Here is a 15,857-nt window from a genome sequence, read left to right as displayed (position 1 = left end):
CTTACACGTGAGCCACTGAATCAGGTACAGGTTCCCCAGGGCTGCCTCTGGAAACCTTTCTTTCGGTTGATGTTAATTCACTCATCAATATCCTGAGGACAGTCTTTCAGCCAGTTACTAACAAATCCACTCACTTGTCCTAGAAGCTGATATATATATATAAATCTCTCATATACAGGATATCGGTATGCTAAACTCCTGATTATTTATCTTTATGGTTTTTCCTGATTAGGAGCATATAAACATTGAGGAAATCATGGTAAATGTAGCAAATTATAAAGGAAACAATAATAATCACTCTGAATCTTACCATCCAGAAATAACCAGTATTAACTTTAAAATATCCCATATATATATATAATTATATATATAATCATGTTTCTTACGCTTATCAATTTATTCCTTAGTTACAGAGCCCAATTCTTGGAAAATCTCAGCATTTTCTGCTTGGTCTTTCAAAGAGACTCTTAACTAAGTGAGAAGAAATTATTAGTTAATTGAATGATTATTTATCCTTTTAATATTTATGTTACTGGATCCCCCCAGCTTTGTTTAAACAATGAATTTGCAATGAGGAATATGATATCTTTCATATGATTCATGTGTAATGTTGGTCTGTGAGATGAAGTTGTGTGAGGTTGAATAATTGGTAATGTATGTGAGTCCATATACAGTTTTTTTATCTTTATTAATGCCAAAGGAAGGAATACAAGCATATACTATAAACAGCTAGTTTTAGAATAGAATAAAACAGTCATTTTTTACTTATATACTTAGAATAATTACTATTTTCCTCCAAGGAAAATTTACTTCTTCAGGGAATCGGCATGGACTCTGACTTACTTGGGTAAATACTTTGATACTTGGGTTTATTTAAAACATTCTAAACCGAGTCTAAGGGGGAGAAAAAGGTATGGCCTGAGAATGTGTGTAATAGAAAGTACACGTTTATTGCTTATTTTGTTACTCAGGGAAAGAAATTTATCTATTTATTCCTTAGATATAATGCTATTTATCTTCTTTCTACCCTGATTTTTAAACACAGCAACTAGCATTTGTTACTTATGCTTTGGTAAGTCACTTTCCCCTGAAGGAATCATTCACACATTTCAGATGATTCTTGCTCTCACCACTGCACATACACTGCTTTCCTTTCCAGAATGTTTTTGTTTCACCCCAGAACAATTCTGACTATTTGAGCGACATCAGGATGAGATCTGTCAGGGCTTCTGGGTGCGTCTGCAAAGTGGACTGCTCTCTTCCATTTCGCTCATTTCCCCCTCCCCTCTTCACATTGTCTTTTGGAAAGCATTGCTGAATCAAAGACTGATTCTTTGCCTGAAAATGAGTTCCTTCAATTCATATTTCTGTCCCTGGGAGAAAATTTGGATCTGAGGCCATCCAGGTTATTCTGGAATAGCTGACGATTCCAGGCTTGTAACTGAAGCAGATGGGCCTAAATTCTACCTCCTGGTGCTGTGTTTGCAGTGAAATTAACATTGCAAAGTCACACACCAATGAGATTCATGGTCTTTCAAGGAGTGAGGTCTCTCAACAAGTAGTAGCATGATGCCTACAGGCAAACAAATAAAAGTGAGATGACGATAATAACAGTGGCTAACATCTAACAAACAGCTACTACATACCAGAAATTCTCCTGAGTACTTTACATAAGTTCTTGTTAATAGTTTGAAACAATTCTGTGATATAGGTAATGTTATTATCCCACTATATTATATCCTTTGTAGAATACGTTAATATCATATCCTCTTTTACAGAGGAGGAGAGGTTTGGAGACAGGCTAATTACCCTGCAGTAATAGACTCAAACTGGGATCTATTGGACACACCACAGGCTTGCAGATTTGAGTCTGGGTTCTGCTACTTGCAGAGCAAATGATCGTGGGCAGGTTGCCTGACCTTTCTGAGTCTCAGTTCCTTCATCTGTAAAAGAGGAATGAGCAGGCTTTTGGGTGGATCAGCTGGAATAATAGACCCAAAGTCCCTAATGTATTGATTGGCTTGGGGCATGTTCTTAGCAAAGGCTATTTGGTGTAGCCATTATGGAAAACAGTACAGATATTCCTCAGAAAACTGTAACTAGACTTACCATATGATCCAGTGATCCCACTCCTGGGCATATATCTAGAGGAAACTCTAATCAAAAAGATACATGCACTCCAATGTTCATAGCAGCCCTGTTTACAATAGCCAAGACATGGAAACAACCTAAAGTCCATTGACAGATGACTCGATAGAGAAATTGTGGTATATATATTCAATGGAATACTACTCAGCCATAAAAAAGAATAAAATAATGCCATTTGCAGCAACATGGGTGAACCTAGAGATTATCATACTAAGTGAAGTAAGCCAGACAGACAAAGAAAAGTACCATATGATATCACACATGTGTGGAACCAAATTAAAAAAGGATACAAATGAACTTATTTACAAAACAGAAAGAGACTCACAGACATGGAAAACAAAGTTATGATTACCAAGGGGAAAAAGGGTGATGGAGGGATAAATTGGGATTTCCAGATTTACAGGTACTAACTACTATCTATAAAATAGATAAACAACAAAGTCTTACTGTGTAGCATGGGGAACTATATTCAACACCTTATAATAGCCTATAATGAAAAACAATATGAATGGGAATATATATATATATATATATATATATATATATATATATATATATATATATATATATATATAACTGAATCATTACACTATACACCAGAAACTAACACATCATAAACTGACTATACTTCAATTTAAAAAAATCCAAGCCTGTTCAACTCCAAAGCCACTGAACCAACATGCTTCTGAAACAGCAAAACCAGCTGTGCTAAAAGGGAGACCTGCTCAGAAAAGTGAAAGAACCACCTTGCTCTGCTTATTATTTGAAAACATCATTAAATGGAACCATTTTGTCTCATTCACACACTAGGTCCTTCAGAAGCTTGGGAAAGCTGATGAGACAAAAGATGAACAGTTTGAAGAGTATGTCCAGAACTTCAAACGGCAAGAGGTAAGTACGTTGATCCAGTTTCTGGAGTGGGAATGCTTTGAGGTTGAAGAAAGAACTTCTTCACTGGGCTTGTTCCTGGAGGGTGACGCTGGTTAATCCTGTAGACTTTTTAATGTAAAGCCAAGAGGCAGGAGGCAGGGCTGGAACAAGATTTGAGTTTAGAATCTCAGGAGATTTAAGACTTTGCGTCTCTGGAGCTTTTCAATACCGGTGACTGATCTAAAGGAAAGAGGATCTTTTTGGTGATTTATATTCCACTATGTATTAGCAGTCATTCAACGCTTCTGGCAAAATCACTTCAATGACCGCATGCTTCAAGTGTTCTCAATAGAGATTACATCTCCCCAAGAGGGAGAAAATTGGTTCTTGGTGGAAGAAAAAAAAATCATACTCTTTTTTTTCTATGAATACATCACAGGAGCAGACATAGTCCATTCATGGTATGAAAACTTCACGGGGGGTGTGGTTAGGAAAAATTGTCTAGAAAGAGTCCTCAGGGGGAGGCGATAAGGAAAACCAGTTTGTGGTATTTGCTCCTGTAGTAGGCTGCTATGTGTTTAACAGACACACGAATAAAGGAACAACTGTTGTTTAAATTATTAAGGCTTGGTAAATGGCTAGTATATTACCTTAGGAGAGCAGGGATGAGGGTCAGGGAGAGGGAAGATATGAGCGGGGCTCTCTGAGGTTAGAAGCTTCAAATCTGGAGCTTATTCTAGAGGTGGAGTGGCCAGAAGGCGGGGCCAGCAAACTCTGGAAAATGGGCTTAGGATATGGGGACAATGTATAGGACATAGGTTTATTTTCCGGGAGCGACCAGTGTCCACAGGGGATATTGTGGCCTCTGGGATGACAGCCAGTAATGGAAGGTCATCACAGGTTTTATTTTACTCCCTTGGCTTCTGTTTTTAGATCCCTGATCCTGGAGGTTTCTTTTCTTCCGTATGTGTATCAGGTTTCTAACTGTTTTCTCACTGGAGATAATTCCATTTCTTTTCCTCACCAACAGGTTTATAAAATCCAGCAGGTAGAGCCAGGGAGGCTAGTCTCCACCAAAACACATTTGTGAAGGTCTCCAATTTCTTCCCAAGACTGAGGATTGATGTGTACGGATCGGAGCTCAATGGACTAAGACTGAGAGCAATCTTGTTCTATCTGAAAATGGGAAGTGGGAGGGGGGATTTGGAGAAGAAAACGGTAACAGGGAAAAATAGTTCACGTCCAGATAACTGAGTATTACAGAGAGCTTTGGGTTTAGGAAGGCAGAAAAGAGAATTCCTAGAGAAATGTTGGGTGAAGACCCATGGAATGAGTTGTCTCCCTGTCTCCTTCTGGACAACAGGTTCTCCACTCTCCTTTGCTCTCATTTGGAGAGTTCGCACGCACTTTTTCATGCACTAGGAGAACACTCACGCAGATCATTGACTTGGCTGGCAGTAACTTCCCACAGAGAAACTTGTCAGTCAGTGCCCTGTTACTTTTCAGGGCAACCCCCAATGTCTGCTTTGAAGGGTTGGATTTGGATAGAAGTAACTCATGTTTACAGTTTTCCCTACTTGAGGATTTACACTCTATCCTTTGAAACCTAGTCTTCCTGTCTCATGTGTCCCTAAGGATCTAATTAGTTCTTTGCTGTTAGATTTTTTTTTCCTCTATCACTTTTATGGCATTGGGGGTGCTAACAGCTAACCTTGGGGAGCATCAAGTTCAAGAATGCATTCATGACAAAGCAGGACTTTGCATTTTCCAATTATGGTGAATTTTCATTGTTCTTTTTTTGGCCTTTGTTGCTTGAACAAGCTGAGGATTGCTTTTTGTCTAGAGGAAAGTACATTTGTTTAAATCATCTTCATTGGCTAAATGATCCATGCTACTGGGAGCAGCAGCACAGAGTGACTTTATAATGCTGCCCTACCTCCTGGTCCTGTCACTATGTACATTTTCAAATGTTACGGAGCAAATAGTGTACAATCATTTTTTTTTTTAACTACTTAAAAAATTGAAGTATAGTTAATTTACAATGTGGTGTTTCAGGCATACAGCAGAGTGATTCAGTTGCATACATATGTGTGTATGTGTGTATGTGTGTGTGTATTCTCTTTCAGACTCTTTTCCATTATGGGTTATTACAAGATATTGAATATAGTTCCCTGTGCTGTACAGTAGGTCCTTGTTGTTTATCTATCTTATATAATAGTAGTACGTATATGTTAATCCCAAACTCCTAATTTATCCCTCCCCCCGACACTATCATTCTTGAAGACAAACCCCTTAGTTCTCTCAAGACTGTTAGCAGATTTCAAGATAGAGGTAAAGCGTCAACCTTTGGGGAAATTTGAAAGAACAGTTTTACTTTGTAAGAGTGAGACACATAGAATAAAATGTAGAAATTGTATTTCTCAGGGAATCTCCTGACCCTGTCTAGTTCCCTTTGAAAATATTCTTGCATCAGAAACATCTTGCATTGGTACGTGCTCATTTTGATAATTTTTTGCTCTAATCAGAAAGAGTCATTTCGTGTATTGAGGAGGGAGGGAACCTTCACCCTGTCAGTATATTAGAAGGAGAGAGAGAAAAGGAAGGGGTGGGAAGAAGGTGAGGAGAGCAATTTATTAATCTTCCTTAGAAACACAGCAAAGGTTGGGACGAATAGCTGAAGACTGAATTGATTCATACTCGATAGAGGGAAAAGTGTATCCCCTCACCCTCAATGTGTGTTGGTGACCAGTTCTCATCTGTTTCATACGCCGAGAAAGGTGTGGTGAAACGTTATCCTAGGAAGAAGCATCTACCGAGATTGTGGTGACTTCTACAAGGTTTCTTATTTTTAGTGTTAATATGACAGTGGCTCATTGCTCTCAAGGCAGAAGGCATTATCTTAAGGCAACATACTCTAAACACATTATCTGACTTAGGAAAATCTAGGAAATCTAGATTCCATGTTTTCCTGCTATTGTCTAAATCTGAAAAGATACTACTTACAGTATAAAGGGGAAAGTATATTTGAACTTAATGCATTGTGTTATAGTCATCCGGCCATACTCAGTTAGTACTTTAATCAAAAGTAGTCCACTAGAATGTTCTAGAAAGTATTCAAACACTTTGGGTCCCGATGATCTTTTTTGCTTTTAAATTCCCTTTAAGAAAATCATAAAAATCCCCCTAGTCACTGATAGATTCCCTGCTTGTTTGTGGTGGAAACAGAGGTGGCAGAAGAGTCTATGTTTGAACTTGACCTTGAGGCTTAGCTTTTACCTTATTCCAACCTTAGATTTTCTCTTTGGTCCCAAACATCTTTTCCTCAGAAGTGGTTTGTGTTAGACCAAGAGCGTAGATGAAGGGTCTCGGCATACACTCTCGTTGTCCACTGCGCTCCCTGTGGCTGTGGATTTTGTGGTCTAGATTTCATGAACAGCTCAGTCAGGATGGCGAGGAGAGGGGAGAGGGGGACCCAGCAAAGGGGGATACAGTGAACCCCTCCCGAAGACCTTGGGGTTTTCCCTGGTGACGAATGGTAAGGAAAGCAAGGACAGTGAAGCCCAGCGGGAAGGAAGAAATTTGATTTCACCGTTTCATCCCCAGAGAGGTTTTTTCCCCCTTTTCTCTGCTTCCTCTCTTACCAGAGATGCTAACAAGTAGCAGAAAGTAAGTGGCGTTAACGCTGGCTGCTTTCACAGCAGTTCACCTGGGAACACCATAGCCGTGTAGCCCTGCCACTTCTCCCGTGCCCACCACCGGGGAACGGCCTAACTGATACAATACAAATAAAAACAGAAAGAAATCCTGGGACTTCGAAAAGCTCTCCAAAGGAGGGGATTCAGAGCCACTGATTCCAATTATTAGGATAGTCCAGTAACGGAAAGCTGGAGTCATGTCTTCATCCTGCTCTCTCCTCAGCCCAGGGGTCCTGTGCGGGCTGCTCTCATCATTTTATCTGCACGGAATCCAGTACTTTGCACAAAAAGATTTAAAATGTATGTTAAATGTGAAGCTGAGCTAGTGGCAGAAGTGATCATTTTGAGCCCATTCCTGGAGCATGTTTTTGTTTCTGGGATGGGACAGGTGTTGAACAAAGTGTGAAATTTTGTAAGCAGTTTCATGACATTTTTTTCAGACCTATGTATATAAATCATTAAAAATGACAGAATAGATGTTTTAAAAAGAACGTAAATACAAAACCTACTCACACAATTTGTTCATGTGTGGATAGAATTTTTATTTATGGCAAATGGCATTTACATTCTGAAAATTTTTATCCATTTGCTTGAGCAGATCAGCCTAGCAGGTGCCCTGGAACTATTTCTTTTTACCACAGATAACCATGATGTGACCACGGGAGTGTGTCCATCTTTTGTTATGTTAATAGCGACTTTCTTCTGAAATAGCCGCTGACTTGATTAAATGTGAGCCCGTCGGGTCTGTTTGGGGTGATGATCCAAACATGAGAACAAAAATGACAGCATCCTGTAGCAGAATGTGGAGGACCTCAGTCCGCCCACCCAGCCTCCTGTCCGGTCATGAGAACTGCTTCTGAGTAAGAACCTCTGGTGGTGAGATTTCTGTGCACCAGAACGTGCCTTTCAAACGTTAGCTGCATCAGAATCACCAGGGAGGCCTCGGTACAGCAGAGATGGCTGGGCCCCTGCATCCCCTTTTCCTATGCAGGAGGTCTGGGGCGGGGCCTGAGAATCTGACAAGTTCTCAGGTGATGCCCATGAGGCTGGTCCGGGGGTCACACACTGGGGACCAGTGCTTTGTTTTTATTCATACAATTTTTACAAGCTCTTCCTCTGTTTAGTTTTTGAAACTTCTGATCCTGTTTTTTGTCTGTATGCTAGAATATAGATGTAGACTTGGTAGTCATACTCTGAGTTATCTGTGACCTCCACAACTCAGATCTGTGGAGAGGATCTTCCCTGTGGCAGTGTTCTCTTCTTCCCAAGGTGGGTGACCCTGGGAGTCATCTGCCCCATGGAAATACAGATGCCCCTGAAAGAGATGAAATGTGTGCTGCTCACACCTCGATGAGAATGAGTTTAATTAGGCTCTTTCTAGATTGTAAGGCTTCCCAGGGGGAAGGATGGAAAGGATTAGAACTCTAGGCATAGGATCTTGAGAAACAATGAAGAGTCCTTCTCTGGGAGTCAGATTAGTGCAGCAAATCTGAGGCCTTGAAAATGACAAGATCTTCTTTCAAAGCAGCTGAAGCAGTGCTGGGAGGGAACCTTAGAGCATTCTGTGCTTACATTGAACAAGAAAGGTCTCAAGTCAATAGTCGACGATCCTACCTCAAGAAACTGGAAAAGGAAGAACAAAATAAATCCAAAGCAAGCCGAAGGAAGGCAGTAACAATGATGAGACTGGAAATCAATGAAACTGAAAATAGGAACAAAGTAGAGAAAAGAAATGAAACAAAAAGCTGATTCTTTGAAAAAAAAGTCAATGAATTTGATGAACTTTAAACAAAACTGACCAAAAAAAAAAAAAAAAAAAAAGATACAAATCGTTCCTCAGCATTCATTTAGAGACCAGTTCCTGTATCTTCCTCTTCCCCTTGGAAAGGAAGCTTATTATCTAGTTTGGATGCTCCCCTCTAAGTGATCCCCAGGTTGGCCGCACTCTTCTGGTAAAGTGATGCAGAGAATTAAGCACACCTCTCATCCAAGCATAGGGAGGCTGTCTGAAATGGTTGTGAAGATCGGCATAGATGAGCTGCAGCTGATTTTCAGATTTGCATTAGTTTTATTGGTTTCCATTGCCTCTGATTCTCCCTTCTGTGTCACCCTCTCAGCTCCTTGCTGACTTTGGATTACAGTTTCGATCTAAGTGATGGAGAAGGAATGTCCGATGGCAACTGACTGAAACCTGGAGCTGGATATTTTTTTAGTGCTTTTTTGTCCATGTCATACTAGAGCTGCATATGAAAGCTACATATGTGTCCATCAGCATGCTGTGTCAATTACATGATAGACCCAGAGAAACATTATGGCAGTGGTTCCCAGATAACTATTAGAATCACCTGAAGACCTTTTAAGAATTCTAATTCTTGGGCCCCTCTCCAGACTTCTGAATCAGGTCACACATCTCACATATGTCTCTAAAGAGCCATCGAAAGGTAGTAACGATTTGGATGCAAGCCTGAAATTTCACTGATACAGTGAAGATAATGCACATATTTCCTTATATGTGGAATAACAGTACACATATTCCTTAACTGAGCATCTTTTGGACTGTGGTCATAAACCTGGATAATTATAAGAATTTTCTGTAGAGCTTAAAAAACTTACCAATTTCCAAGCCACACCTCACTGGCTTAGGCCAAAGCACTGATAAAGTATTGTTATTATTAAGACTTCTCATAAGTAACATTTATAAAGTTGTTTGGTACATTGTCTCACTTGATTTTCATAACAATTTATAATTCTGCTTTACGTATGAGGAAACTGAGTGTATCACAGTCACAAAAGCTTTCGTTGGTGGAATGAACTTGATTATTTTTTTTTTGGCCATTGGTATTTAGGCTTTCTTATTTCCTCACAGCAATTTACTGCGTTGGTTTGATTTTTTTTCTCATAGCCATTGTTGAGTGGTTCTTATACATCTGCGTAAATTACTGCTGTGAACTTTAGGATCCTGTATTATTGCAACATTTAAAGCTACAAAAAAAAGCTTTCTGAAAAGCATAACTGTGTATTTAAGACTCAAAAGTACAAATTTAAAAAAAAACATGGAAGCAGTTAAAGTTCCCAACTGGCTTGTTTTGGGGAGGTTTTGTATATTCCTTAGGAAGATATTCCTTTGTAGTAAGACACATAGCAGAACTTGGTTCAGTCAAGTATTTATGAAGCACCTACTCTCTGCACAGTTTATCGTTTAAAAAATATCACATGGAGTAATAATAGTGCATCCAACATTTATTGAATTCATACTGCGTGCCTGCTGCTCTGCTGAATATGGACTGGCTCCCTCGACCTTCATGATCGCCCTGGCAAGTGAGTTCTTTCATCACTTCATTTTGCTGATGAGGAGTCAGAAGCCTAGGTAGGTTAAGTGACTTGGCCACGGTCGCACAGTTAGAACTGTTAGAGCTCAGATTTTAAAGCCAGGCGGTGGTCCCAGAGCCCACCGACTTCGCCACTATGCTGTCTGAATCGCGTGGGGTATCCTCTGAAATCATGAGCTTTTGAGACAAACAAGTGAACAATCAGTATCTTTATTTATGGATTAGAACTGTATCACGAGGGCAGAGAAAATGGTACCATTACTTAGGTTGTTCTCATTGGTCAACCGGTGACAGCCACACTCATCAGCAGCTGGCATCCGAGCCTTTACAGTTGGAGGGCGTAGACGTTCAGAGGGTCGAGAAGCATGTGTGCTCTTGAGGCCAATTGTGGAGCCTAAATAACCCAGACCACCAGGGCTCTGATACTGGCTTACTGCCTACCAGGTGTGTGACCTTTGGACAAGTTTCTCAGCCTCTGTGCCTTAGTCTTCTCACTTGTGAAAATGTGCTGACCTCAGAGTTATTGTGAGGATTGTGAGTTAATGGAACTGTTGTGACACTTACGACAGTATCTAGAAGAAAGGAAGCACTCAGGAGATGGTGGACTTTGTTATTACGTTGCTATAGTAAAGGCTTGTTTTGAGGACATTGTTAAGATCTGAACCGCGTACCTCCTAAGTGTATATGTTGAAGCCCCAACCCCTAGTACACGTTAGAGTGTGACTGTATTTGAAAGGTAGGGCCATTAAAGAGGTAATTATGGTCAAATGAAGTCATGTTGGTGGATCCTAATCCAATACGACCATTGTCCTTATGAGAAGAGAGGAAGACATCATTTCTTTCAGGATGCACGCACACAGGAAAAAGGCCATGTAAGGACACAAGGAGCAAGCAGCTGTTTGCAGAGAAAGCAGCTGTTTGCAAAGTGAGGGGAGGGGCCTCAGGAGAAACCAAAGCTGCCAACACCTTGGTCTTGGACTGGTGGCCTCCACAACTGAGGAAATAAATTTCTGTGGTTGAAGATACCCAGGCTGTGGTGTTTTGTGATGAACCCCAGAAAACTAATAGAGACATCATAAATGAGGCATTCTGGACGTTATTTTCTGTCTAGTGCAAGGTACTTCATTCCCACTTATCAGTGCGTCTCTGTAACTTGATACAGCAATTGTTTTTCTAGTACTTGGAAGTCCTGTCCAGTTTGGTCATGATAGGATGTTGTAGACAGAGTGGCATCCAGACCACAGAAAGGGACACTGAACAATAAGCCAGAGGGAGAGTCCTTGTGGGGGTGGGGCTCCTATGGAGTTTCCCTTCATTTCTGGGTCATTCTCCCCTCCCCACTACATTCAGTATCAGGCTCTAGGAATTAAGGCAAAGACTGAAAAAATATTTATCTCATGCCTCTAATGCGCCTTGTAAGTCAAGTCAGTTCACACACACACACACACAAACCTCGCATGCATGAAATGAAAAAGAAAAAAAGGAATGGCTTTTCAAGGCTTTTCAATTGTCTAAAGGCAATAAAGCTTATTTTCAAGTCATATACAGCCTGCATCCTGTGGTGAGTTTAATAGTTCTAACTAGGCAATTCTATCCCCTTGAACCCAGCGCGGGTTAGCTTTCCCAAAAGGTCAGAACAGAGATCTGTATAAACTCAAGTTGGTGGACTTAAGGGAAATAGATGGGAAAATGGTACGTCTAACGACTAGCTGGCTTTCCAATTTTGTTTTGTTGAAACACAGAAGGTGTTTGATTTGGTTTTCAGATCATAGGTATTCTTGGAGTTGCTGACAGGGATGGCTGGAAACTGGGCCATGAATCTCAGATAAAACAGTGGAAGCTGAGATGCTCTCTTTGATGTCTGTCTCCCTTCCATGCACCACCCCCTACCGCCATCAGCCCAGAGCTGTGGTTTCAAAATACACTCCAATTTCCTATCTCGTATTTTTTGCACTAATACATGCCAAGAGGAAATTTTTTAAATGGAGACACCGTTCTATGAAATCAGTGTTGGGTTCTTAATGAGAGCTCCTGTTGTACAGAGAGCGCAAAGCAAGGAACCAAATGTGTGTGTTCTAGAGGCCCTTTGAAAACCTCTCGTCTTCCACCGTAACGGCACCTGAACTTGACAGAGGGAGAGCTGTATTTCTCAGTAAACCAAACGCCCGCAGTGTTGAGCAGCCGAATGTTATCTTTGATCATAAGTGGATTCAGACATGCCGTGTTAGTCTTATGGCTGCTGCTTATGGCTTGTTAAATCTCACCTCCCCGATAGTGTCATTTTCTTCTAAGCTTCAAAAATGATCAGAAAATGTATTAACATCGCTCCCAAGATTGAGTTAGCCTGTCTGAACTCCGAGAAGTTGAGCCAGTTTTAATTTTGCTGTGTCACTGAGCCTTTTCAAGAGAAAAATGGCCGCAAAGGCCAACAATAATAATGTAACTGGGAACTTCTGTGGGCTCATGATCACAGGTGAGCTGACAGGACTTAACTTTGTGAAATCACAACTCTGTGAAGTTATATCTCTTCAGATCCAAGCTTTATATATCTGTTAGTATTGTTGGCTTTCCCCCTGAGCCCCTTTCTAAATGTCAACTCATGGTTTCTTAGTTAGAGGAAATTTAATTTTTAAAGTGTTCTCTATTGTAGGTGCTGCTTGCTTTTTTTCCTTCTATTTTTTTTTAAAACAAAGGTTACCTATAAATATAACCCAGTACTACATTTACCACATTTTAACAAGTCAATTCAACAAGCCATTGCTCATTTAATAGGCATTATTAAATACTTATTGCCTTAAGGTGTTTAGCTTGACCTGCATAACTTTGCAAATAAAATGCACTGGATTTGGTTTTGTAAGTACAGGTTTTGCTGCAGTGGTCTGTGCCCCTGTCTGGGGTTGTCATGCACATGGTAGCGTGGGGCATGGGGCACCTGAATTTGCAGTGGTTGCTACCCTGAGTTTGGTTCCTTAGAAATTATTAATTCATTTCATGCATTGTGTCTACAATTCAGTCAAATTAATGCCTCAAGTATGGCTTCCTTCTTCTGGGCAGTTGAACTGGCTTAACTGTGAGCTAACAAAATTATACCCCTGTATTGATTCCTAAGTCCTAGTCATTTACCCATATTAATATCTTTTTGAAGCTTCAGAATTTAACGTACCTAAACAATAAGTGACTTGACTCATTAATCTTCAGATGTCATTTGTCATAGCTCATTGCAGCCCTTTTTTTCAGCCCAGTGTCCAGAGACAATTTGCCATAGCTGTTGGACTTAGAGACACTCTTCTTGCGTGTCGGAGTCTGTGGTAGCTCTTCTTACCAGGCACCTGGCTCACATTACAGGAAATCTGTAAGTCTTACTTGCGCTCACCAGAGTGCAGTAGGGAACTTTGACATGGCAGCATTTGTAGCTGGTCCTTTGCCACTACACAGACTAAATCATTACGTGTTCAAGAACTAAAGACGTGTTCTGGGAGCTGTCCAAGGTGCTAAACAGAGACTTAAGCCAGGAGAGCTGTCCAGGAGCCCCATCTCTCTGGGAACCAACCCCCTTCTCTGCCCCACTCTTCCCCCAATACATATAAACAAATAATTAAGGAATTGGTGTTACTGAAGACCTATGTAATGTAAAACAATTTGGAAACACATTTGATTAGGTATGGCAGTGATTTCTTTGTATTGGGCAACAAAGATCTGAAACTTCCCATGGTGATGTGCCTGCTGCACTTTTTCTCTTGCTACTTAATTAGATTTTAAACTTCAGTCTGATCCTTAAGGGCAGATATCATGACAGGTGCTCACAGGAGTAGGGAAAGGAAGCAACAGCTTCAAGAGGCCACTTAAGAAGAGAATAAAGGAATTTTTTGACCAGAGTCAGTGACCCTCAGACTTTTGTAAGGTTTTAAAACCATGAACACTTTTTGCATGTCTATTATTTTTTGACATCTTTATGATGAAACTCTAAACGACCCTGGCTTGTTTTCTAGGACAGCCAGGAAACAGGAGACTGGCGAGACTGCTTCCTTCTCAGCCCTGTGAGAGTGTGACACCCAAGGGAGGGAGTGTGGGGGAGTAGCTTCAATGAGGAAGGAGAAACACGCCACTCCCTCAAGTTATGTGGGAAGAAAGTGAGGCCTGGGGGACCGTCTGGGCTTGAGAGGCAGCTGCTTCTGACACTGATAAATGATTCAACTGAAGCAATAAATGAAGAACCTCTGACTAACACTGGAGCCATGTTATTACACTATATGCCCAGGCAAGAAATTCTGTAGGTGGTGAATCCTCTTGGATCTTTTCCAAAGAGGAGTATTAGTAGGCAATGCAGACAATTTAATTACAGTAGACTCACTTGCCCTTCGGTTGCCGTGGGCCCTGGGGAAAGTGTGACCAAGAGTTAGAATAATAATTTTATCTTATTCTGTAGGTCAGACATTAAGAAAATAGAAGGGAAAATTCTCAAGGCTGTGGAATTTTTAATCCCTTTTCTGCACATACCCGTGCACAAAACACAATTCAAGCCTGAGCCACTGAAATGGTCATTTTCAGAGGAATTGAGATGGACTTTCGATTCAGTGAAATCTGAGCAGTGCTGTGAGAACTTATTTCTCTAATACAGATGTCTTCCTCTCTTTTGTAACTTTGACAGTTTGCATGAGATTTCAAATAAAATCTGAACAGATAACTAAAAAAAATTTATTTCTCATTTAAAGCATATTTGTGATTCACATAGAATAATGATGTTAAGTAAATTTTACTATGCAGTAGGTTTTGTGCAGAAGAACTACTCTGTGGCATGTTAATAGGTGAAACATTTCTCTCCAGAGCCTTTTATCTTTTGATTCAGGCAGAATTTTATATGAAATCCAATATGGTTATTACCAAATGCTTTATGAACTTTAATACTCATGGGGAAAATTAAGAATTTTAACAATTGGAAAAGAATAAAGTTATTTAAATCAGCCTCCAGTTTTTCTCGTTAAATTGAACTCATCTATTTAAGCCATTATTGTATAATTTGAACTTTCTTCCACCCTTATGATATCTAAAAATTTCTTCTGGGATTCTTATTTTATTTTAAAAATGTTTATTGTTCTCCTTGGGCTAGATGAGTGCAGTGTATAGATTGGCGCCTGAATCATTTCATTCTCTGTCTTGTCCTGAAAGAGAAGGCAATGACTTACTTGTGGGCTTGACTGGACATGCTTTATTCCTTAAATATTTGGGAAAAGAATGCCCTTTCATACTAGTCTTTTGCTGTTTTCAGGTACTCTGAACAGTTGTGGTAGCCCCAAACCATCAGTCACCGTGGCTGGCTTTGTATTACTGTCTGAGAGGAAAAGCATCCTTGTGGGTGAGATGGGGGCCCTGCCTCAGCTAACTGCTTCTCCCCCTTTTCCAGGGAAGGAGCACGAACGGTAGTGCAGCAGAGCCCTAAAGCAGACGTCTGAAAGCAGGAGACATCTGTGAAGTTCTGTTTCATCTCTGTGCAGTTTTTCATTCTCCATCATAACAGGTGGCTGAGTGGTGGTAAAATAATGGTTTCTCCATTTGCTCCCCTCCGACCTCAATAAACTGATGTTTCAGAGAGATATTTTAGGTTTGTTTTGTGGCTGTGAGTGCCCTAGACAGACCATTAAGTGCCCCCAAGGTCTATGCTTATGTATTTTGAAAAATGTAGCCTTAAGGGACTCAGACCCTCCTAATTGCCCCTTTTTGGGCTGTCGGCCTTAGATGGGCCTGGCTCTAGATCTGTCTGGGTAAATCACATGTCTGATTTCACATATTATTCTCTCTAAATATCTGCCATCTGTGG

The 15,857-nt window shown here is 40.5% G+C and overlaps 1 protein-coding gene across 2 annotated transcripts in view; it reads left to right on the top strand.

Moving 5' to 3' along the window:
* LOC105088276 (amphiphysin) overlaps window positions 1-15,857 on the top strand; it is a 154,415-nt gene that overhangs the window by 62,303 nt on the left and 76,255 nt on the right. For both annotated transcript variants that reach the window (XM_031454654.2, XM_031454653.2), the window contains exon 2: window positions 2,959-3,039. In XM_031454654.2, coding sequence (XP_031310514.2) covers window positions 2,959-3,039 — 81 coding nt within the window. The remainder of the gene's footprint in view (window positions 1-2,958; window positions 3,040-15,857) is intronic.

Source organism: Camelus dromedarius, chromosome 7 (genome assembly GCF_036321535.1).
Source record: "Camelus dromedarius isolate mCamDro1 chromosome 7, mCamDro1.pat, whole genome shotgun sequence".
Taxonomy (NCBI): Eukaryota; Metazoa; Chordata; class Mammalia; order Artiodactyla; family Camelidae; genus Camelus; species Camelus dromedarius.
This window is presented reverse-complemented; position numbering and strand designations above follow the sequence as displayed.